General features: G+C 47.7%; 11 protein-coding genes across 11 annotated transcripts; 3 read left to right on the top strand and 8 right to left on the bottom strand.

The window, feature by feature from the left end:
• Positions 1–783: 783 nt before the first annotated feature.
• Positions 784–1,239, bottom strand: MCYG_06343 (DOC family protein; the record flags this gene model as incomplete). The annotated part of the gene is made up of 1 exon (XM_002844333.1): positions 784–1,239. The coding sequence occupies one exon, from the start codon at positions 1,237–1,239 to the stop codon at positions 784–786; it is 456 nt and encodes a 151-aa protein (XP_002844379.1).
• Positions 1,240–2,041: 802 nt separating this feature from the next.
• MCYG_06342 (conserved hypothetical protein) lies at positions 2,042–2,690 on the bottom strand (the record flags this gene model as incomplete). The annotated part of the gene is made up of 3 exons (XM_002844332.1): positions 2,042–2,115; positions 2,184–2,312; positions 2,372–2,690. The coding sequence occupies 3 exons, from the start codon at positions 2,688–2,690 to the stop codon at positions 2,042–2,044; spliced, it is 522 nt and encodes a 173-aa protein (XP_002844378.1).
• An 894-nt stretch (positions 2,691–3,584) lies between these two features.
• On the bottom strand, positions 3,585–4,106 carry MCYG_06341 (uncharacterized protein; the record flags this gene model as incomplete). Its single annotated transcript, XM_002844331.1, has 1 exon — positions 3,585–4,106. The coding sequence occupies one exon, from the start codon at positions 4,104–4,106 to the stop codon at positions 3,585–3,587; it is 522 nt and encodes a 173-aa protein (XP_002844377.1).
• Positions 4,107–6,248: 2,142 nt separating this feature from the next.
• On the bottom strand, positions 6,249–7,641 carry MCYG_06340 (mannose-1-phosphate guanyltransferase; the record flags this gene model as incomplete). Its single annotated transcript, XM_002844330.1, has 5 exons — positions 6,249–6,268; positions 6,334–7,210; positions 7,283–7,429; positions 7,518–7,561; positions 7,635–7,641. The coding sequence occupies 5 exons, from the start codon at positions 7,639–7,641 to the stop codon at positions 6,249–6,251; spliced, it is 1,095 nt and encodes a 364-aa protein (XP_002844376.1).
• Positions 7,642–8,489: 848 nt separating this feature from the next.
• Positions 8,490–9,491, bottom strand: MCYG_06339 (conserved hypothetical protein; the record flags this gene model as incomplete). Its single annotated transcript, XM_002844329.1, has 1 exon — positions 8,490–9,491. One exon carries the CDS (start codon positions 9,489–9,491, stop codon positions 8,490–8,492), a length of 1,002 nt encoding a protein of 333 aa, XP_002844375.1.
• A 364-nt stretch (positions 9,492–9,855) lies between these two features.
• On the top strand, positions 9,856–12,530 carry MCYG_06338 (intermembrane space AAA protease IAP-1; the record flags this gene model as incomplete). Its single annotated transcript, XM_002844328.1, has 5 exons — positions 9,856–9,885; positions 9,955–10,113; positions 10,177–10,282; positions 10,341–12,070; positions 12,144–12,530. The coding sequence occupies 5 exons, from the start codon at positions 9,856–9,858 to the stop codon at positions 12,528–12,530; spliced, it is 2,412 nt and encodes an 803-aa protein (XP_002844374.1).
• A 1,975-nt stretch (positions 12,531–14,505) lies between these two features.
• MCYG_06337 (uncharacterized protein) lies at positions 14,506–15,355 on the top strand (the record flags this gene model as incomplete). Its single annotated transcript, XM_002844327.1, has 3 exons — positions 14,506–14,595; positions 14,821–15,047; positions 15,274–15,355. The coding sequence occupies 3 exons, from the start codon at positions 14,506–14,508 to the stop codon at positions 15,353–15,355; spliced, it is 399 nt and encodes a 132-aa protein (XP_002844373.1).
• Positions 15,356–17,280: 1,925 nt separating this feature from the next.
• MCYG_06336 (uncharacterized protein) lies at positions 17,281–17,662 on the bottom strand (the record flags this gene model as incomplete). The annotated part of the gene is made up of 2 exons (XM_002844326.1): positions 17,281–17,352; positions 17,399–17,662. 2 exons carry the CDS (start codon positions 17,660–17,662, stop codon positions 17,281–17,283), a joined length of 336 nt encoding a protein of 111 aa, XP_002844372.1.
• Positions 17,663–18,286: 624 nt separating this feature from the next.
• Positions 18,287–20,139, bottom strand: MCYG_06335 (glycerol kinase; the record flags this gene model as incomplete). The annotated part of the gene is made up of 4 exons (XM_002844325.1): positions 18,287–18,535; positions 18,597–18,763; positions 18,817–19,795; positions 19,861–20,139. The coding sequence occupies 4 exons, from the start codon at positions 20,137–20,139 to the stop codon at positions 18,287–18,289; spliced, it is 1,674 nt and encodes a 557-aa protein (XP_002844371.1).
• Positions 20,140–21,195: 1,056 nt separating this feature from the next.
• On the bottom strand, positions 21,196–22,326 carry MCYG_06334 (conserved hypothetical protein; the record flags this gene model as incomplete). The annotated part of the gene is made up of 4 exons (XM_002844324.1): positions 21,196–21,615; positions 21,671–21,895; positions 21,957–22,034; positions 22,117–22,326. The coding sequence occupies 4 exons, from the start codon at positions 22,324–22,326 to the stop codon at positions 21,196–21,198; spliced, it is 933 nt and encodes a 310-aa protein (XP_002844370.1).
• A 281-nt stretch (positions 22,327–22,607) lies between these two features.
• On the top strand, positions 22,608–23,451 carry MCYG_06333 (uncharacterized protein; the record flags this gene model as incomplete). The annotated part of the gene is made up of 3 exons (XM_002844323.1): positions 22,608–22,796; positions 22,917–22,996; positions 23,226–23,451. 3 exons carry the CDS (start codon positions 22,608–22,610, stop codon positions 23,449–23,451), a joined length of 495 nt encoding a protein of 164 aa, XP_002844369.1.
• Between the last annotated feature and the right edge of the window lie 424 nt (positions 23,452–23,875).

Genomic DNA, 23,875 nt, shown 5'->3' with positions numbered 1-23,875 from the left:
TCTACGGAAGTTGAAGGCTGGGGGTATGGTGGTGTCGTTGGACCAGCCATTTTGGAGGCAGACAAGATGCGAAGACGGAAGCGTGGTGCAACTGATACTACAGAAAAGGAGAAAACCGCCGTTTATAGAAACTGGGCGAGAGTGTTGGAAGCAGATGGAGGAAATGAGGCTGCAGTGGGAAGATATTCTTTCTCGAGAAGAGAAGAACAGTGTTGCTTCTTGATACTCAGTATTCCCTCTACCCCTTTTCTTCTTCCCCTAGTTACTTACCCTGAGGATGTTACTGCTCTCTTACGAGGGGCTCCAATGAGTTTTACCTTTTATTACTCATATATCTAGGGTTTATATATCTTAATTATGTTATTAATTAACCGCTGTATTCAGCCTAACCTCTGTATCCTGCTTGCTCTATCCCACCACTGTGAATAGCAGTTAGACATGGCTAGTCGATAGGTGGTTTCAATTGAATGGGCGCTTTGATGTGTTGTGAGCCGAGAGAGACGCAGGTTAGGAACAAATGGGTGATGTTACGGATGGTGATGGAGGATTTGGTGAAAAGGATAACCAACAGTTATGGCCTTAGTATATAACTAGTTAATATAAAAATGGCCTCGCCAGGAGATATGTCAATACATATTTGACAGTCTTGGAGAAATCAATAACAGGCCTTCACAGGGTTTTAAATGCAAATATTCACTTAAAGCTACATACATAACCCAGTTCTAGCCTCCAACATATACCAACGTTTCCGCAAGATAGATAACAAGCTGATCAGGTTCATGACTAGTATTCGATTGCTCCGTCTCGGTATTCGATGATATCAGGTGTCAACTCGACAAGCGGGAGGGCCACCGTTCTGTAATATCGTCCCAGCTCTTCAGCATTCATCTGATTGGTCACGAGAGCAACATGAGCATCGGACAAGCCCTTGTTGTTCGCATCATCAGCGAATGGCACTTTCTGGAGGTAGTACCCATTGACTTTCAGGAACATATCAGCAGCTAAGAGGGCAGTGCGCTTGTTTCCGTCCTGGTAGGCATGGTTTCGCATGATTTTCTCTGCGAGATTTGCAGCAAGCTGAAAAACGTCTTCTTGCTTAGCATAGTGTTTCAAATTCATTGGCGAATGAAGGGCGGACTCGAGTAGATTCGGTTGGGTTGGGAACCTTTCAGCGATGTGCCGTCGATGAAGGTACTGGACTTGATTCAATGTCAAGAATCGAATGGTCCTAGCAGCCATGTTGCAGGTGCAATAAGGATCGAAGCAACAGGAAGTGTACGTTTAAATCGCTCCAAGGTTATGGTGATTAAAGCCGTGGGCTGAGAAGAGAGCAGAAGCTGAACGTAATATGTACCTGAAAAAAACTTGAACAATGGTAATGATGGAGAACCAAGTGCCATGAGGAGGCAGTATATATACGACTTCTCGCAGGATTATAAGCGCCTGGAGCCGTCAGTGCTTACTCAAGTTCGCCCCCAATGTTGGATAAGAATCCTTGTACGGCGTGCATCAAGGAGCATGGAAATCATGATAGTGGGTTTTGGGGTCCAAATGGTAACAGCCTTCTGTGATCTAGTCTAATTGTCACCAATCCAATACTATTACTGGGGTCATGGATGCATGAACGATTACAATGAACCAGGTACTTACACTCCTTTCAGCTGGAACTACAAAGCATAGTAGCCAACCAAAATACACGCAAGGCCTTGCCATGTAACGGCTAGTCGAGAGATATATAAAATGTCATCGAAACGCAGTTTTATCTATTTTTGGCCCTTTAGGCGTAAGTGGCTTACTATGTATACCCATGGGCCATTCAATATACGAGTGCTAATAGCAGTAAACGTCGAGGAGGTGCGGCACGGCGGCGGGATAATTATAGCTCACTCTATGGCTCAGCCTATATGACTGGGCGCCTAAACTTATTGATGTTACGGCGGCAAAGGATGTATTGAAGGGAGGCAACTGGTGGGTTATATGTGAACAAGACAATATTCAAGTGGTTTAATACATTTTGACGGTAAAATAACAGTTTTTAAGATCACCTATTCTTCAAATCGTCGAGCTCTTCCTTCAGATTCAGCGCGCTGGCGCTGGCCATCTCAGTAAACCTCGCTATAATTGAGCAATACTTATTAGGGCAGTGTTTCATTTTCTGGGGATAATCAACCATGCAGGCTTACCATCGGGAGTCCCGTCCAAAACGATGCTATTCATCACTCCATCCAAGTATATGGTGGCTGGGCTCGTGTTTGTATCAGTCTGGCGAGGTAAATTTGCAGGAATACGGAGCTGGGGATAACTCGAAGGCCCTATAATATCTAATTAGGTCCTGGGGAGAGAGTAGAAGTCTAGAAATGCGAGATCTAACCCAGGCTGAAGTGCTGCGAGTCGTGGAAAAACGTAACTTTGCACCGTTCTGGCGGGCCTTGACTGATTAGAGGCGATGAGGTGGACTCAGTGTGGCGTGTGGCTGCAGCTTTAAAAGCATTTCCGACTTCTATTGGCACCAGGACGAAGGTATTTTCTGGATCACCGATGGCGATGTCAACTTTTTTGGAGATGGGGACGCCCTTTGCGTTGTAGCTGGTGAAATCTCCAGCGACATCGTGGAGATGTCGAGCGGCCCGCGTTGAAAGCCCTCTTGGCCTGAACGAGGAGGCGAATGCCCGTGGAAGACAGCGAAACATATTGATTGAAGCTGCTCACTTTGAAGGTTGGTAGAAGATTGATGAGAACTAAGCAAGGTGAGGTTGGAGAGAAAAATAAACTTAAGTACCTGAGGTAGCTAGCCTCCTTGACCTAACCTTCCTGTCCACACTACAACCCCTTCGAAATACATTGTTTACGGAATTTACGGCGGACTATATGCTATCAAAATTCGTTTATCACCCGTAAGGCGTAATGCCACGTAGACAACCATAATAAATATATTTTAAATAGTACCCTTTTATATAGATAATACTTTATACGCCTAACCTAAGTACCACTTCTCTTAAGAGAAGGTACAGAGTACTTAGGTAAGATAAATAAAATGTTGGATTAGTCATCCGTTCGACTCTACGACTCGCACCTTATCACTCATGTTTCCATGGGGCAGAAGGCCTTTTTTGTCCCGTGGTCTCATGGCCCAAGGTCCCGACATAAAACACGTAGATAATAGCTTAGTAGGTAAAAGCGGTATTATTAGCCAATAGTATAACTCCTTACTACTTAGTAAGGATATTATATGATTACTATCTTTCCACCTACTTTTATATAAGTTTGTCACATACATAGTAAATGAATTTTGATAGCATAGTACATATAGTCCGCCGTAGAATTATACATATGCTGTTCTAAGAGTACCTACCTTAGGTAGGTTATGTAGGCTGTGAGGCCGGGTCCACGTGCCCCCAATGAATCCATATCAATTAGAGCCCCGCTTATTACCTATGTAGACCTGTTACAAATAATTTATTTTTTACCTTTCTCAATACCGTGTCACCTAGCTAATCTATATAGCAAATTGACATTCCATGTAAAGGGGGAGAGATAGATAGCATTAGATATTATATAAACAATAGATAGCGGTACATGAAGTACTATGACTGCGTCGTGGTAGGAGTTCCGAGGAAGGTGAGATAAGGAACCAGGCCAGAGAGCTTCTCTTTAGGCTCCTCTGTTGAGCTGGAAGTTGGAGTTGAACTGGGCCCGGTAGTGATACTCGGTAGCGAGGTGGGCGGCTGAACGGTGACCTTGACGCTGGTCGAAGGAGATGTAGAAGTAGAAGTAGATGAGGGCGAAGATGCCTGGTGGTTGAAGGCGCCAGCGGAGATGCATATACAGAGGGAGAGGATGGCGAGAAGAGTGACGACCAGGAGGGTCAAGGTGATCCCGAAGAGCCCGCATCCGCAACATCTAGCTCGTCGTCTTTTTTCTTTGCCTTGTTGATAATCTTGTCCGTCGTGTTGGTCCTGTTGATCCTGTGGAATCGGCTGTAGATCAGGCTGGTGCTGCCACGAGCCCGCGAACTGCTTCAGCATGCCAGATAACGAGGTGACTGTTGACCCAGGCTCGCCTGAACGAGTATCCTGGAGAGTGTGGGTATCCTGAACATCTCTCATGGCCGGGTGGACAATCCCATCTATAGTATGAGTGCTGTTGTTCCTAGCCGCCTCGACATCCTTCTCCGTGAGTTTATCCTGGTCGTGACAACGGTTGTTGTCGTGGAATGTGTCGCGTGAGTATATTGATGAGGCTGGCCGTCTTTTCTTCCATGGCTGCTGTTTAGTCTGCCCTCCCTCACTGCTATCATGAGAGGAGAGGGTATATATAGCCCTCTTCGCGCCAAAGACAAAGATGAGGCATGAAAGAGTGAAGGTGAAGTACTGCGCCGCCACTGGAGCTTTCCATTATTATCACACGTCTCAGCATCCGCATCTCCTGCATCTCTAGAAGCTGGAAACGTCTTTCTCTATCTCTCCTACTAGTAGCTTTACCACATAATGGTGCAAAGAAGGGAGAATAATAGGACGTCAAAGACTCCACGGAAGAAGCTCGGCTTACACAGTAAGTACATAGGAGTGAACCATCCTCCTACCCGCAAAGAACGGGTAGTAGATGATGTTAATCAAATGAAACTTAACGAACAAAGGCCGAATTGCGAAACCCTCTAATGTACTTTTAGATCCCTTGAGCGGAAGCAGAAATATAACTAGCGGTTGGATCCAAAAATAGCCCAAAACTTCGCCGTAAGAGGATGTCATCACGTGGTAGGCACGATTAAGCTTAAATAGTTACTTGAGCCTCCCTAGAGTCTATTTTTATGAGTTCAAATTCTTGAATACATGCCCGGAGGGAGTAAATAATCACTTATAGTTACTCCGCTAGGCGTTCATCAATTAATTATCCCGCCACACTTTCCTCCTACTTATAGCCCTTAGGATATTTTTCATCATGCAAAAGATTCGACTGGTTGGCAAAGATATTTGGAACACAGATGGTCAATCATTATAGATGGATTGGGAAAAGATACCCAAAAATGCCACTTTGTGGCCAGGAGACATCTTCCTCAATGGGAAAGCGTATCTGAGGGCCAGAGAGTATATGTACCTACCACGAAATGAAATGAGAACCCTCCGACAGAGGAAACATCGTGAGAACTTGATATCCGTTGAGTAGGTTATACCCAGTTGAATCCTTCTAGAGTATACTGCAAGTGAAGAAGACCTTCTAGCTCAGGAGCGTTAGACTTATTAGAAGGTTACAAACTCCACAATGGATGAGGTTAGTAGTGCCTTGGGCACCTCAATAGACAAGACGGCCCTATGATCCCTAAGCTGCTCGATATCGTAATATATCAGCAAGTTTATATTTTATCCCCGTTCTAGGTGGACATTTAACATGTGCCTAACCTCATGACATATCGATTTAATGTTACTACGTCTATTCAGCTTGATCTTACCGAATAACTTCACTGAATATGCTAATGGTTGCCAGTTACCTTTTCTTTGCAATCGTTTCCTAGTTGGTGTTATATCAGGTAGTAACCTTCTAAATAGCGTGGAGTATCGAAACCTAGTCGTACAAGTCATGCGATCATTGTAGACGCGTAATATAGTTAATCTCCAAGACCACTTCAATATTATAAAAGGCTGAAAATATTCCATTCGGAGGGTATAAGCTAACTATCATAGCTAACACACTCAAGGCCTTCCGTAATTTCATCATAAATGCCACAGTAAACACGCCGCGGGACAAATTGTTTTGAGTATAAAATGGTGGTGAAGAAAGAAGCTTGAAGACATAAGAGTAAAAGAGCTGGAAGAAGTGTTCGGTGAGAAACATGCAAAGCTGCGAGAAGCAGAGAAATAAAGTAAACCCAGCATAGCAGTCAGGAGAATAAAAGATGAAGTAATAAGTTGGTAAAGAAGGGGCGAGTGGAGAGATAAAGGCCAATAAAAGGGAGAGAAAGCCGCTATACAAAGTGGAAGAGGGAGAGATGCAACATGCAGAGAAGATTAGGAGATTAAAAACAAAGAGGGTAAAAAAAGGCCATCAAGGAATTAGGGAAGAAAAACAAGAGTAAGACCGGAGAAAGAACAGAAAAAAAAAAACACCCATCCATCCGATCTATGGTCATATCATCTGCTGCCACTGACCTCATACTGCCCAGATTGAAGATTATGATGTGACGTTGGTTTCTTTTATTATCATATAGTAAATGTGTGGGGAAGTAGACTGTCCACATATCATAGATATGCGGTTTACATGATGATTGCAGGGGCTAGAAAGGATTAGTTAGTTATTAGATTGTATAGTATAGAATAAGGGGGAAAAGGAACGACTTACTGTCAACGTTCTGCTTGATGCTCTTGTGTGGGAGGATAGAGCCGCCGTTGACGTACACCTCATCACCAATAGTCACGTCATCACCAAGCACTGAGACGTTCTCTAGGCGTGCCCAGCGGCCTACAGAGCTGTTCCAGCCGATGATGCTAGACTTGACCCAGGCGTGGTCCTTGACCTTGCTGTTGGCGAGCAACACGCATCTCTGGAGTCGAACACCGTCACCGATGACAACGTTGGGGCCGATGGTCACGTTGGGGCCAATACGGCAGTTCTTGCCAATCTTCGCGGAGGGGTCTACCAAGACGTTTCCGCCGTGGACGTAGGGCTCGCTGGAGGAGGCTAGCAACTTGGAGCCCTGCTTGGTGAGTGAGGTGAGGTAGAGACAGGTTCCGCTGAGGAAGTCCTTGGGCTGACCGACGTCCATCCAGAAGCCCTCGAGATCAAAGGAGTGGAGTTGGCCGTCTTTACATATGGCGGGGAACGTCTCTTGTTCGATGGAGGTGGGGCGGAGTTCGATACGCTTGAGAACGCTGGGGTTGAGGATGTAGATGCCGGCGTTGATGCGGTTACCGACAAACTCGACTGGTTTCTCGACGAAGCGGTCGATGCGGGAGGGGTGGTTGGGCTTGTGGACGACGACACCGTACTTGGAGGGTTCCTCGACCTTGGTGACGACGATAGTGCCCTCTTCGCCGTGGGATTTGTGGAAGTTTGCAAGAGCCTGGAATGGGTATTCGCAGATGACGTCTGAGTTGAGGACGAAGAAAGGCGAGTCGTCTTTGCCCAGTATCTGTTCGGCGAGCTTGAGAGGGCCGGCGGTGCCAAGGGGCTCAGACTCGACAGAGAACTCGATCTTGACATTGTACATTTCCTCATACTGCCCGCGTGTCAGTTACGGTCCACGGAACCAAGTGTGTGCCACAAGGTGTTTTTTTTTCAGGCATATTACCTTCTTGAGGGCAGAAACCATGACATCTGGTCGATAGTTGACAGCCAGGACGATATCCGTCACACCAGCAGCGGCCAAGCTCTCGACCTGATGGAGGATCATAGGACGGTTGGCAAACTCGACCAATGGCTTGGGGAGAGTGAGAGTCTGTCATCGAGTCAGCTTCTCCTTGCTCTCTCATATCAATTGCAGCTCTTGTGCCAGCTGTCCACTTCTGGAGATTCATGCCACCTACCAGTGGTCTGAGACGGGTACCGAAGCCGCCAACGAGAATTAAAGCTATACAGAGACGCCATCAGCCGTGATTCCAGTCCTGCCACAGCAGTGAACAGGCCAACAGACTCAGACGTACCCTTCATGATGTCTGCTGTTTTCTTGAGCTGCCTTTAAAATAGGAGGGAGTGCGGGACGGTTGTGGTCAGATCGAGGAACAAGACAAAGAATGAGAAAAAAAGATGATGGGCCAGCAGAAGATCTTCTCGACTTGTTCCCTTTTATTATTATTATTCACTGCCACTCCGGAAGTTCAGGGGGTGAAGATGTTGTCCTTGTTGTGTTTATTCTTCCTTTTTAGGGGGTTCAGCGAGAGAGAGAGAGAGTGAAGTCAGCTGGGCGAGGGCGACGGTGCCATAGGGTGTGCAAGAAACCCGCGGCATGGCAAAGCCAAAATTTTTTTTTCCCACCAAGTGGATATTGTGATAAAAAAAGGCTCCCCCTGAGGTACTTACGGGATACTTACAGTGACGGGAGATGTTTGGTGGTGGAGGAGGTATGCAAAAGGTACTAATTCCCACCCTGGCCACTCCCCAGAGGCGTCGCGGCCCTGAAACCGTCGAGGACTCCATCCAAGTGCTAGAAGCAGTCGAATGAGCCAGCATCAGGCGGTCCACCATATCTTGAGTATTCGCAAGCCCGTCCCTGGGGCTCTGTCGTTGGTGGCGTGTCCCAAGGCTGAATGGGTGGAAGGGCAGAGTAGCATACTCCGTACAGTATCATAACAAAGCACCGGGTCTAACTACTAATAATTGAAAAGGACACAGTTTGAATAATTGACACAAGTGAAACATGCATTGAGATGAGAGGTAGGATAATGCACACTTGATTGGAAGATCAAAGATAACTCTGTAGAAGCCTTCGCCTCTCGTCCATACTCCGTACATCTATGCATGGAGTTTAATGCCAAATACATGTCAAAAGCTGACCCGTGTTATTGACTGTCTGGGGGAAGAACAGTTGCACGCTTGACCTGACGGACCGGTCCGATAAAGTCGAGCGTCCACGACCTGACTCTGGCTACCTTCGCCGTCTGCGGGTCGTCTGTAGAGTCCCTGAGCAGCCGGCCTGGATAGAGTCCCTCTGAGTCTGTGGCATCAACAGGTCTCCGGTGCAGCAGATCAAGTCTCGTCGTGTTGTTCCGCAAGCTTTGACCGTAGACTTGGTCCTGGAAGGTTCCCAGTGCTACAGACCGGAGGAGGATAATGTCACATGGGCGAAGACCCTCAAGAGCCTGTTCAAGCGGGTTCTTGTTCCCGCCCTGATCTTCGTCTCGTGGTGAAATCCAGCAGCTAATACGAAAACCGGATTTCGTCTCGTCTCCGACCAGCAGCTCGATCAGGTCCATGGCATTACCCCAGCGAGTCCGTACTCGTCGACGCTGCTCGACCGTGATAACCGCCACTATCATATTGACAGTGACTATCCGGGGAGCCAGACCGTGGATGTATGCTGCATCGGGGATGCCTTCAAGGTCGCTGAAGTTGCCGGATACGGACAATCGAACCGCCTCCTTAGTATTATTATTCTTATGGCTATCCCCATCCGCCGTTGGCAGCAGGGTTATGTTGTTCCCTTCGCTCTCCTCCAGGCCGGTGGAGTCGTCATCACCGAACGACCTCGTAATATCATTAAAGGAGGCAGATGAGATGCCTTCATGGAATGCAAAGGACTGCTCGTAAAACGCTGACAGGGTCTCCAGCTCGCTGACTGGATCTCCGCTGTATCTCTCGATTGCTCCCGCTGTAAAGAAGCATCCGCCCTCGTCTATAGGTGGAGTAAATGTCGTAATGCCCCTGACATTCTCCAGACTCCTCCATCGTACTTCATCCGCTGCTTCATGTCTGCCTGAGTTGCTGTCCTGGAGCTCCGATTCATCCCAGCATAGAGAGCTGGCCACAGGCGCTCCGGTCAGTACAATGTGTTTCAATGGCATGCTATGGCATCATAAGCATTCTCCCTCCTCCGTGCCTCATCTCTACTGAGCCACTGTATATATCTTCCACATCTTTCTATCCATCTTTTGTCTTCTTTATATCGCGAACTTCAACATGTTCGCTTAGTAAGCATCCCAAACTTATTCCCAAAGTGGCAACTTCATCAACGGTTTTTTTCTCTTCAACTTTTTGACGATTCAAATATCAAATATTAAGAAGAAAAAAGACCATCGAGATCGTTGGCGACGGGCATGGCTGCCAACATATTGCCTACCTGACCTTGACTTGCACTACAATCTAGTCCCATTCTGCCTCCTCAGACGCCGGATCCTGCGTTCGACAGCCTGAGCAGTCACGCTCGGAATGGCTTTCCACGCGCAACTTGGCCTCCCGGTAAGTTGAGAATACATATACAGGCCCTCAGTGGTGAGTATATGGGCTGACGACGTTGGCAAACTATAGAATATTGCGGCAGTGACCTCCGATCTGTGGCCGTCAGTGTCAAATGTGCTCTCCGCGCCATGGGGAGGTCGCCAGACAACTGTCTCCAGCTCGCGTGCGTACCATGCGTCATCCGTGAGAAAGTCGAAGCAGACGGCGCGGAATGATAGGACTCTGCCGGTAAGTGCTATATATACTGCTTGTGCATGAAACTGGAGAGTGGAAGCTCACTCGCTGTAATAGGCTCGGATTACTTTGCCAGATAGACTTGGGGTAGATACTCTACGAGCAGCCGCGGAACAGAACCTATCCATGCGCCAGTCGTCACCTCTTACCATGTTGCCACAAGGTATGTAGTGGGCATTATATTCGTCAGCTTTTCAGTTCTGTATCTGACTGCTTATCAGGTAGACGTGTGGCCGGTTTGAGCTCGCAGCTCTCCCGACTCACAGCCCCCAGACGCCACCACTCTACTTTATCATTCACTCAACTCAACCGACCCACCACTATCCCCAGACTAGCCGGCCTATCTCCTCTCCAGTCCCAGAGATATCTGTTTGGAGGCTCGTCCCAGAACGTTCTCGCGCGTATGGAGACGTCTGCGAACAATAACCCCGGAAGTGCTGCGGCTCAAAACTCCTTCTACAACGCGCTATTGAAGGCAAATATGCCGGGAATCATCATCGAACGGTACCGAAGTGGGAAATTTGCGAGCAACAGCCTGTCAGAAGCTACGTATATGAAAGCGCTCCAGAAAGTTGGCAGCGGCACCGAATCAGCCATTGGTCACGGACAACAGCAGCTTAACCCCGCAAACCCCAATGTGACCGCGGACCAGCTTCAGGCCATCGGCCAGGCAGTGGCTGCTCGCTCGCATGGCGGTCAAATCGGTATATCTAACAAGAACAGTGGTACCGGAGCCAAGGATACCCCGCTCTATGTCGTTGTTGATGAGTCTCTCGGTAGCTCTATCTTCCGTTGGGTTAGGTTCTTCTTGTTTTTCGGTTTCATCACGTACTTTTCACTTCTTCTCGTTACCGTCTTTGTTGAGACAACTGGTATTATGAAGAATGTCCGAGGGTCGCAGACCAACGAAGCTAAACCTGAGCATCAAACGGTTCGATTCAGTGATGTCCATGGATGCGACGAGGCAAAGGATGAACTTCAAGAGCTTGTCGAATTCCTGTCTAACCCTGACCGGTTTTCCTCTCTAGGCGGTAAACTCCCCAAAGGTATACTCCTTGTTGGGCCTCCCGGAACTGGTAAAACTCTTCTTGCCAGAGCTGTTGCCGGAGAAGCTGGTGTTCCTTTCTTCTACATGTCTGGATCTGAATTCGATGAGATATATGTTGGGGTCGGAGCTAAGCGTGTTCGTGAACTGTTCAACCAGGCGCGTAGCAAAGCGCCAGCTATCATCTTCATCGACGAGCTTGATGCCATAGGCGCTAAGAGAAATGAACGAGATGCAGCATACGTTAAACAGACTCTCAACCAGCTTCTGACCGAGCTCGACGGCTTTTCGCAGACAAGTGGTGTGATCATCATTGCAGCAACCAACTTCCCAGAATTACTTGACAAAGCTCTAACCCGTCCCGGCCGGTTCGATAGGAAGGTCAATGTCAATCTCCCCGACGTTCGTGGCCGTGTCGACATTCTGAACCACCATATGAAGAACATCCAAGTCAGCACAGAAGTCGACGCTACAGTCATTGCCCGTGGAACCCCTGGCTTTTCCGGCGCTGACCTAGAGAATCTCATCAACCAAGCTGCTATCCGCGCCAGTAGGGACAAGAAGGCTAAGGTCGGCCCTGAAGACTTTGACTATGCTAAGGATAAGATCTTGATGGGCGCGGAGGCCCGCAACCGCATGCTTAGGGACGAGGACAAGCTTAAGACAGCGTACCACGAAGCCGGACATGCCCTTGTTGCTTACTTCTCACCTGACGCCATGCCGCTTTATAAGATAACCATTGTGCCTAGAGGCATGTCGCTGGGAACTACACATTTCTTGCCCGAAATGGATATCGTCTCAAAGGATTATACAGAGTATATTTCCGATATCGACGTCTCCATGGGCGGTAGAGCAGCCGAGGAGCTTATATATGGACCGGACAGAGTTTCCAGTGGTATCTCAGGTGTACGTCTCTCCGTTTTCTTTTGTCTTCATTTCCCCACCGTGACTTTGGTCGTTTATTGACTCTATTATATAGGATATTCGAAGTGCCACTCAGACTGCCTTCACGTTAGTGACACAGTATGGTTACTCTAAAAAGCTGGGCAACGTTGACTTGAATACCGGCTACAACAAACTCTCTGCGTCAACGAAGCAAGAAATTGAAAATGAAGTACGCCGTCTTGTTGACGAAGCTAGCGCTCGTGCATCAGCCATCTTGAAAGAGCATCGACATGAACTTGAATTGCTGACCAAGGCCCTGCTCGAATATGAGACTCTAACGAAAGAGGAGATGGAGAGAGTGTTAAAGGGCGAGAAGCTAGATAAGCTATTATTGACTTCCAAGGCACCGATAAAGCTTCCGGAAGCCCTGGCTTCTGTTCATATAAAACCCACCACTGAAGATGCTGCTTCGTCAAAGTGAAGTATGGCACTGGAGAGACGAACATAGGCACCATGGTCGAGAGACTGGAGAGAATAAATTGTATTTCTCCAAGCATCAGACCTATTGTTGATATCAACTTAAGTTGAGTTAATAGTATGCTTAGCAAGCACTCAATTACCGATAATACTGCTTATTATCATCCCTTGTGATGTCATCCAGCTTCGACCTTCTTTATCTCCTTTCCAAACCTTCCTTGCATCTGGGAAGCTCCAAACGTTACTTTTTCCGAAACCTCTCCCCCTCCCCCTTTTGCATCTAGCATTGTACATGGACTCGAAACGCCACATTCGGATGATTTCCCCTACTATGTATGTTCATCCACTTTACACTACCTTTTTGTTTTCTCCCCCCCTTGTTGGCTGCCCCCAAATGTGGGAAGGTTTTGAAATCTTTCTCTGTACTCCGCGTACACTTACTCTACTCGTGTATAACTGGAATAGAATAAAATGTCAAAAGCATCTACGGATAACTAGTATAGGCTATATTTGCCGTAGTCGTAGTAAGGATATAGCATATAAATATATGTAAAAAAAGGGGTAACACGATCCTTACTTCTAACTCGTATATACAAGGGAAATAAAGCGTCAAAAAGAAACCTCAAGACTCTATCAAAAAGGCAAAAGGAACGGCCCGTCCGACCCGGTCGACTCAACCTTCCTTCTCTCTCCCTTATTTTTATCTTTTCATCTCTTTAACTCTTTCGTTGACTCAAGATTTCAGCTTACAAGGTGTCCCCTGAACATAGATAAGGCTCATCTGCGAAGCGCAGGGCGACGCAGGACTTCATCATCGCTTCCCTGCGGTGTAACTGACGGACGTATGTCATCAGCTATCTTTCTACCTTGTAGATCGATCTATCTGTGCGTCATCCATCGTAGCAAGGAGCCCAAGGCCTCCTGATGCGATGATGCCGGCCTGGAGCCCAACCGCTTCACTCCCCCTTGGTAGAACCTGGACATTCATACACCTACTTACATCATAAAAGTGTGAAACAGATATGGTTGATTTATTTCAAACCCCTTAGACTATTAAACTATTCTTTTATCCTTTCTCTTTTCTTTTTTTGAGTCGGCCCAACGCTCGGCTTCAGATCTACAAGGGCATGGTTATACCAATTATGTACGGAGTGCTCACTTTTAAAGGCCCAGAGACTTGAGTCGACGTGAGCATTTCCAAGAAGCCCGTTCACCGTATATCGCGGCCACTAGGTAAAAAGGCTGCAAGGTGGATGCACGCTTGCTGTGTATATACACAGTATGCAAGGAGATCAATACACTAATGACATACCTGGGACCAATTACCCCTTAGGTCAACCTGTATATTGGAATTATGGTCAAATGGCACGGAATTACCTTCCATGGTCTCACAGTCAAAACCACAAACATGATTGACAGAACTACATTGACCCCCTAGCCCCAAACCCGATGTGGCTTGAAAAAATGCCGGATCTTCCTTGCATCCATGCATGCCTTTTTTTTTTTTAAACTTCTGCTCTTTCTCCCGTTGCTTTTTCTTTCGCCCTTGTATATACCAACATAATTAATCTAGCCCGCGTTATACAACCATGTACTCTGTACGGCCAGTCTGCCCGGTAACGGAACCCGCAGTAGTTCTTCCTATACGTAGACGGCACCTGGCAGGCATGAATCTTTGTAGGAAGAACCGTATGTTCTAATGCAGGAGGCTTAACTGGGTACGTGTTCAACGTCCCATTTAGGTAAAGGGCCACTGATTGCTGTAAAGACGGACGAACTAAAGCTGCAGTGCATAGGCGAGTTCCATCTTAGGGAGGTAGATGTACTCCCTGACTGGGTGTATCCATGCCGGTGGGGTTGAGTTCCAGACCACGCCATTACGTTGGTAAAAAGGGGGCGGGCGGAGGGTCAACGTCGGACCCTCAGACAAGAAACAAAAGAAAAGGCCCCGGTAGGAGGAAATTTTGGCGAGTGGGTTTATGGTGGGCGGAAGGGAGAAGAAGCAAGCCTCTTGGAGGATGAGGGGGAGGGGAGGGGCGGACCGTCTCCGCATTATGCAGATAATAAAAGTAACTGCGTCATGGAGAAGAAGAAAATACCAAAAAACATGTTGTTTGAGGCGCATCTTGACTGGGCCGGTCGACGCACGGTTGTCAATATCAGGCGCTTCTTTTTTTTTTTTTTAAGGCCTGTGCGTGCCGGATGCATTCGAGATAATAACATCAACGACATATATTCGCGGCGCACCCATATTGATTACCCCAAACGAACCGAAAATCTGACAAGTTTCAAAGCGGGACAAGCAATACATCAAGCCCACACACCCCACAGAGAAGCCGAACTCTGGCAAACCGGTACTAGTGACCCTGAAAGTAAGCTGTCACATCATCCTCGCAACGCTGGAGAGGGAATCTCAGGGTGGTAAGAAAGTCGAGGGAGGGTCTCTCATGCCAAGGGAGGAAAACAGTTCTTTTTCGATAAAACCTGCAGAAGCAATGCCTACTCGCTGCGTGGCAGCTATGTATGCATGCATACATAACTGTGAGGCAACCAAAATATGATAAATATGCGTATATTATATATATCCAAAATCTCACTTGAATACCGCGTCTCGTCCAACCGAGAACTATATCAGCGCGCCTGTGACCTCTCCTCGCTTCCCCCCCGGACAGCTTGGACACACCAGACCAACCTTCTTCTGTCCTTTCCTGTTTAAAGGCGCCCTCACAATATGATGTATCTGATAGGCCCCACCGGTCGTCCGACGATAAGATCTGGTATTGGTGGCAGGAACCAACGCCGCAAAACATGCAAGAGATGATGAGATAACGAGCATCATGTATGCTACCACTAGCTCGGACATGCTGAACGGCTCTACATAGTAAGAGGTTTGAGCGGCGCCCCAGGGCGCGGAAGGGGTGGGGCCTTGAAGAAAGACAAAACGTAGAGATCCTTCAAGGGCGCATGTAGGCAAGACCATTGCAACAAAGCGAATGGAGTCATTCTCAAGCCCTCCAGGGCTTGCTGTTGGCAAATGAGCAATGAGTATGGCCAAAAAGGCTATAACGTGATGGACCTCACGAGGCATGCAATATGCAAGTACCAAAAAGGAAAAATATGAATCCAAATCAATATCTCATAGAATAAGAGCTTTTCCCTAGACTCTCTTGACAAATACAAATCAAACTGGCTCGCGATCGACGATCTTCCAAAGAGAAATTGTGTAGGCTGTGACCACAGCCCAGACCATGCAAGGGAGGGTAAAAAAAGTCAATATGTGTAGGTGTGTGCTTTTCGCCAATCCGCCATCGAAGATTAAATATGCAAACATCCAACGCCGAGAAAGTAACTGAATGCCCGAGTTGAAACCGCCCTCCACCGCACGAGACTGTAGCAAATTTATTCTTCTTTTGATTGTTGTTGTTATTCCATAGTGATATGTTTGTTTAAAGACGATTGTAAGGAAGAATATGGTATCGATGCACCGGCCGATCCCTAGGACTTGTCAAAACTTAATAGAAACAGGCCCTGGTGAAAAGGAGGCCTGGTTATGGTGACGCTTATGGTCGTAACTTCTAAGATGATTGGGAAGTAGAGGCGGATTGTTCATGTTTCCTGCAGTCTCCTGATTTTGAATATGGCAAATTAGGTATCAATTGAGTATGTAGAAAGGATGGACATTGATCTAGGTAGATTGTGCACCCGTAAGGGAAACACAATGTTATCCCATATCAAACTGAAAACCACGTTTCGAAACTGGATTTGTATATACCGCATTTATCACCAGGTCGACTTTCCCTATGTCCAGAAGACTAGATGTTAGCTCCCACTTTCTATGTGTCTGGATAGCCTGAGGTATCTGATATTCAGTGTGAGGAAAGCACGCGCGTAAACGTACCTTGCAACAATATTTGGAGGGCATCGTTTCTGTGTTTTCTGATACACGACACACCATGCCCTAACTAGAAGCCGGACATGGCTACACTCGTAATTGACTTCAACGTAATCGCACATGCTCGTATTATATATGTATGACATTCAATAAATGAACTCCTGCGTGAGAATATAGAAAGTGAACGAACTCAAGAGGCAAAATGGAGATATAAATAGTCTAATCCTGTCTCGCAGCAGGATGTGAGTCGGCGGCAAGTATGATAACATATGCATAGACTGAGCGGGACTAATGTAGATTCTGGCAGGTAACGCTGTGCGCCGGTAACTAGCAAAGTAGCCACCCCCTCGTACGCGAGCTGGTAGGGGTGAATTGTTTTTTGTATCTTTTTTTCAACAAGTACGTTTTTTTGTCATTCCAGTTTTTGTTTTTTGTTTTTTTCCTTGTCCATGCGAAGGGGTACAAGGAACTAAATGCACTCTTGGTAAAAAGCAATTGAGACGTTCGTATAAAGTGCGTTCTAGGAATGGTGTAAATCAAGATATTGGACAGGAGTACTTGTGTTCCTTAAAGAGTAGGTGCCGGACTGGTCTGTCCCCAGATGTTGTGAAACAAGAAGGGAAAACCTGACATGGGAGGTGAGTGGTTTGATTGAGTAATATCCCAAGAATGTTTGAGGCACAGTATGTCCATTTCCGGTCGAGTATGTTGAAGATAGAAATTTTCTTTCCCCGTCGCTTATGCACAACTGCCCAGCTCCCGCGGTGCAAAGATCCACCAGATGAGGGAGATCGACATTCTGGTTTTGGCATATAATTCTTTAAAAACCTGAAGGGGCGTAATATAACTACCTTCCCGGGCTTTAGAGAATTGATGCTAGTTTGTCCCAGGTAACGTCAACCGTGCAGAACCTCAGCTTGCGAGGAGTTACTTCCTACTATTATTTAGTAAGAGCTGCAAACCAGAACAAGGTTTATTACTCCCACATATGCCCCTGCACCCAATGAAGTATCTCTCGGGGCAATGTCGCAAGGCTCGGCGCACAATGCCTGTCCTCTGATTTTCGCAAGGCCAGGTGTCGTATTATTAACAATTCCACAAAGAGATGCCACGACCAAGCTATTTTGAGTCTTGACATTGATAATCCAGGCCGCATTGAGCGGGAAGAGCCGTGTTCGCTGCGCAAATCCAGGCCCAAAGAAATGCAGATGCGCGATAAAACGAATCGGATACTCCGAGACCATTCTTGACGTATTTATGCATATCTGCATCAGGGTCGGAATGATCCTTCCCCAGGCCGCGGGCTGCGAGTTGCATTCGGCAACTGGGAACAGTCAGTGCCAAGCTAGCGGTAAATAAGGGGGGATAATCCGTCCTCGATATAATTAGCCAAAAATATTGGCAACTCGATGTTTCTAAATCAGACAGCTCGCATCCACAACAGACGATGGTTGAACCAATCGATATGACCTGGCAGACACTGGTAATAGTGGAAAGAAAGTTCGTGGAGGCAGAGGTCTTTCACAGTCGTGGTTGAACGATGCGTTGCCACAGCATACTCTGCACTGTGTATGTTAGCAACAAACCGTTTCCCAACCCACAGAGGGAAAGGGAATAACGAAAATTGGGCACGTTTTGCGGAGGAATTACAGCCAACAGGGGAACAATATCGTTATAAACCAATCTACGCATTGATGAAGGGGAAAACCATTCGGACATTAAATAGCATGGGGTAAAAGAAAAAGAAAGGAGAAAAAAGTTGTCAATCAGGGAGGTGAGGATGAGGCCAATGGCACGGCGAAATGTCATAATAGATTAAGATGTCGTGGGTATCATGACTAAAAAAGAAAATGTCCAAGAAAATCACGTCAATCGCTGCTGTCCATCCAGCCTCGGGACATCTCAACGGCCTTTGACCACTTTCTGTACATACGATTGCTTTCTGCTTCGGGAAGCTTGGGTTCAAAGACCGTCTTATCCGATTTTTTGAGCCCTTCCAGGTTTAGCGGATCATCCCAGATCTTGATGGCAATCCCAGCGGCAATTGCTGCTCCTAATGCTGTTACTTCATGCATTTCTGGGCGTTTTACAGGTATGCGAATGATATCAGCTTGTGACTGTTCTTGTGCGTTAGCTTCTTACGTCACTAAACAGTTCAAGTCAAAATGATACACGTACTTGCATGCAGACATTGGAAGTACTTAGGCCACCGTCCACCCTCAGCTCGGCAAGTTTATGTCCACTATCACGCTCCATAGCGTCCAAGACTGCCTTAGTTTGGAAACATACTGCTTCTAAAGTTGCTCGGGCGATATGGCCCTTCTTAGTATGCTGCGTGATGCCAACTAATGGGCTGTTAACAAACCAGTTATTTTAGGCGCAAGAGAACTGCACATACATATCGTTCCTTTTGCGGTATCGATCCAATAGGGAGCGAAGAGACCGCTGAATGCAGTGACGAAAACACAGCCACCGCTATCCTGTACACATGAAGCCTCATCATCGACTCTCCTGGCATCTCGGAAGAAGCCTAGATTATTCACTAAGAAATTAACGCCGCTTCCGGCAACGGCTATACTGCCTTCCAAGGCATATACTGGCTTTGAGTGGGGACCCAGTTGATATCCCACCGTTGCGAGAAGACCGTGACTGGAGATGACGGGCTTCTCGCCCACGTTGTAGAGCAAGAAACAGCCGGTCCCATATGTATTTTTGGCCATACCGGGAACAAATGCTCCATGGCCTACCAACGCAGCAGACTGGTCACCTAGACAGCTCATGATTCGAACTCCCTTGAGGATTCCCGTGGCCAGCTGTCCGAACGCTGTGGGGTCCGCAGATGGAACTATTTTTGGCAGTCTGAGCTTGGACTGTTCTAGGCCGAAGAAGTTAAGTAACTCGTCATCATATTTGAGGGTACGTAGGTTAGTGAACATGGTCCGTGAAGCATTTGAGACATCGGTCACAAATACATCATTTTCCTTTCCACCATTGAGATTATACAACAACCATGTGTCTACTGTACCAAAGGCCAGGTTACCAGCATCATAGGCAACCTTCACTTCCGGTACATTGCGGAGTAGCCAGACAAGTTTCGCAGAAGAAGAGTATGTTGATATGGGCAGACCGCATATCTCCCGCAAGCCGTCGGCCCCCTTTTCCTTGAACTCTCTGACTATGGACTTGGTACGAGTGTCAGGCCAAGCTATAGCGTTGTATAGTGGCTTTCCAGTCTCCCAATCCCATACGATAGTTGTCTCTCGCTGATTGGTGACCCCCAGGACCTCAATCTCACTGATGGAATGGCCATTGTTGATGAACGTTTTGGTTGCCTGCTCTATACACTTTTGCGCAGAGGAGACGATCTCCGCTGGATCCTGTTCATGCCATCTATAGTTCGACAAGTCAGCAAAGAACTTGGGCAAATATGGGAAAATGAGACTCCACACCCAGGTTGATCATGTACCCGACCCAGCTCAGTCTGATGAGAGGCTGCTATGTTACCTTCGAGATCGAAGAGGATGAATCGAGTACTTGTTGTGCCTTGGTCAATGGCTCCAATGAATCTGGACGGACGTTCCTCACGACTGGGCAGGATGGGATTGCGGACGGCAAAGGTGTCTAGCCCTCCCTCGAAGGTGTCTGCCAGTCCCTTGACGACTTCTATAGCACTCTCTCGAAGTGCAGCAAGCGAGCTTTTGGTCGACTGGTCAGATTCCATGACTGTCAACTAAGCTGTCTCTGATCTATGTACGGAAGGGAACGCAACGGGACCAAGAGCTCACGGCCAGCGCTGCAACGGAGACCACAGGCAGAGAGCATCTGTGTGTTAACAAGGTACCGTAGCAAAAGGCAGAGTGAGGACGAGTAGAAGAGCAATTGCACCGTAGATTGAACCTGGAGAAATATTTTCGACGACCCGGATGTTGTGCGAGAGATCAGAATCTGCCCGATCACGCAGCCGCGCGGGGAGTTTTGGCGGTTCCTGGTGGATAAACGCTTTGCGGGGCGAAAAACACAGCCCAGGCCCGGCTTTCCACCAGGCCATGGAGATGAAGAAGACGATAATGACATGATTATATACAGAAGAGGGGGATGGAAATATGAAGATGATATGAAGAAGGGAGGGAAAGGTACAGTGAGGTACGAGACGTCGTGAAATCAAGCTTGGTGCGGTGTTACATCTCTGGCCTCAACCAGAACATGCAAGCCAGGTTGGATCGGATGCGAGATCCGAGGCAGCAGAAGACGATGAAGACCCTTGAACGGCGCTACCCTGCGAATCACAGGTGACGCTCTAGACGCGTCTACAAAGGATCCGTGGAGTTTGTCGTGGATGGCCGGGGGCTTTCGGCTCTGGTAGCTCTCTGATTTGTCGATGGCGGCACACTATCGATTTTCTAAAGCAAGACACTATGCAGGATGGAGGAGATGCTTTGCAGATACACTTGCATATCGGGGAGAGAGCCGGCTGACGGATTCTAGTGGCTAATATAGGTGGATATATATACATACATATATCCCTGGATATGCCTACTATGAAGGGGAAAAAAGCTTGGGAATATCAGATGGAATGGCAACGTTACTGGTCTAGTCTAAATAACAAAGGGAAATCGACCGTGTTCAGGTTTCGAGATTATTTTTTTCTGTGTGGGTTAATTTACAAGTCACATACGAACGGGCTTCTTTCCAACAAAGGGGGATAGATAGGAAAATAACGGGGGATATGGCAGACAGTGGTAGGGAGAAAGATATATGGAGAGAGAGCTGCAAAAGCTTACTCGGAAGACTCAGTCTCGGTAGCAGCAGTCTCAGCCTTGGCCAGCTCCTTCTCTCTGGCAACCTGGAGAGCCTTGATCTTGTCGGCAATTCCGTAGTTAGAGGCGAAGTGGTTAGCAAGCTGCTCACGGCCAACCAAGCTAATAACGATGGAGGCACCGACAACGAAGGTCAACACAAAACGGTACATGCCGTACCAGGCTGGAACCCATCCCTTGACGGCAGCACGGGTATCGTTGTAGTACAAGAAGGTGAAGGCGAAGAACTGAGTGATCAAAGCATACTCAACCGGAAGGAGGAGAGTCGGCCAGGCGACAGCAGGAGCAACGACACCAGTGGCGTATCGGCGGAAGCCATGCTTTCCACCGTATCCAGCCCACTCCATACCCCAGTGGACAGCTCCGAGAAAGGAGAGGATCTATATCTCGTTAGGAATAAAAAGTAAACTATACAGAAGAGCAAATTGAACCTACCACAGCACCATATCCGACCTGGATGGGCTCAATGAGGTTCATCATGGCCTCAGCGGTCTCGGCAGAAACGTATTTACCGGAACCAAGAGTAACGGCGTTGTTCATTTCCCACGAGAGGAAAGCCGTCTGGAGGGAAGTCACAACGTATGGGACGACACCAGCCAAACCGTAGTACAAAGCCTCCTTGGGGACACCCTCCAGGCTGAAGGTATCCTTGATGACTCTCTATGGGGGAAAAGGTCAGAAATAACCCTTTTAAAGGTAGCTATTTTTATATATAACTCACCACATCGTTCTTAACGCCAGCCATCATATCAACGTCAGGTTCTTCAACGAGGGACTTCTGTGCCTTTTGGACAGCCTCCTGAGAAAAAATCAGTTAGCATCGTCTATAACCCGTAAAAACCATAGTCAAAGCGGTCAGAGACCAGTGCAGCATCACTTACAGTGGTAGCATAACGGACAAGGGCGGTGGTCGCTGGCTTGCGGAATGCCGAAACAGCCATGGAGGCCGATCGTGGGCCAACCCATTGCCTGGAGGCGGTGCTCAGCTGGGCCTTGAAAACAGTGTTAGACCAGGCATTGCGAGAAATTGAGGCATTGGAGCCCGAGACGGCTCGGAGCACAGAGCGTGCGGCTGCTGTTCGGCACAACATGGCGGGCAGAAGATGTGAAGTTGGAGGTCGGGCTGTAACGGAAGAGAGAGAGCGAAAACCGGCCGACGCCAGAGAGTAGCTGAGAGACCGCGATGGAGGAGTGGAGATGAAAGTGCCGTGCGTACTGGTCGTACCCGTACGATGCTGGAAGTGCCAATTGACCTGGAAGTTCGCTCCTTTTGATCACACACAATTTATCCTTCTTGCTTGATGTCCAAGTTTCGATGGTGAGAAGTTGTTGATGGCTTAGTAAGCGGGACATCGTTTCTCCGGAAGCCGGGATGGGTGAAGTCGGCGCGAAGATGAAGAAGACGAAGACGGCGACCTTTGATCCATTCCATAGTCTTCTGGGTATCATTCACGGAGGAGAAGAGGGTTTGGCGGCCGTGGAGGTTCAAGATAGGTGCAGCAGAGAGCCTGCGGGTGGTGGTATACAGCTACATGTCGACAGACACCAGCAACATCCTCAGGTACTTCCATCTTGAACTGGGTATACTATGTATATTCCATTGGAGACAGTTGCAGTTGGACTGCGACAGCAGATACTACCAGATAATCGCTAATAGCGCCATATCGAAACAGCCCCTTAGGGAAATCGCACCAAGGACGGAGTGGTACGCCCGAAAATAGACCACTTAGGGCATATATTGAATTATCTATTGGCGGCCGTGTAAGCTGCTGTGACCCCGGAGTCGGCAACATGCTGTGTACCACGCGAGAAGAAAATCTACAGAGAGCCCAGAGTATCCCATATTCTCCCTTTATATGCCACAGCTACCCATCTAGAGCCTCAGTCGGCCGCAGTGCCCATCAGTGGCGCCATATTTGCCTGTTCCTGAAGTCCGGCCATATCTCGGACACTCGCAACCCCCTGCACCCATTAACAGTTGGGCGTCTAGTGACATCGTACTCCGTACAACCGAATTGTTAGTCGGGGCGGCGTATGTTCACAGCAGCTGCCCGGCCCCCGTTATCTACTGGGAATATGTCTTTGAAACAGGCCTAGAAGTTGGTCTATCTGGCCCGATGATGCTGGTAGCCAAGTCTCTACTCGAGGCCACTCTGTTGGTTCAGAAGCTGTCACCAGAGCTAGAAACGTTACTCCGCACTCCAATCAGTGAATGACATGATGCAGAATCGATAGATCCTGGAACTTGCTCGGTATTTTCATGTAGTTGGTTGACCCCATATAGTAAAACTGCTGTAGAAAACGTCAGAATAGCTTCAACTCTCTGTTAGTTTTCAAGACGCATCGCCCAAAGGTAGAAATATCGTCTCACCCAAGTGTAAATCGTGCGAATCGTGCGAATCATAATGCAGATAACCTTGCCCTTGGACGAGGATCTTTTCTCCTTGGAAAAAGGTGGTGGAGCAACCGAGTAAAAAGAACATCTACGTCACTCACTCAGCCCAACTTTTGCTCCAACCAACAACTCAAAACATTTCACTGCTCTACACACACAGTAACACCCGTCGCTATACAGAACACAAAGCAACGGAGTCTACTTAAATAAGTGAGACTGTTCACTCCTTTGGCTTGCAATTGACT

Source organism: Microsporum canis, genomic scaffold (assembly GCF_000151145.1).
Source record: "Microsporum canis CBS 113480 supercont1.6 genomic scaffold, whole genome shotgun sequence".
NCBI lineage: Eukaryota > Fungi > Ascomycota > Eurotiomycetes > Onygenales > Arthrodermataceae > Microsporum > Microsporum canis.
The sequence above is the reverse complement of the archived record's forward strand: the minus strand, read 5'-3'. Positions and strand labels throughout refer to the sequence as shown.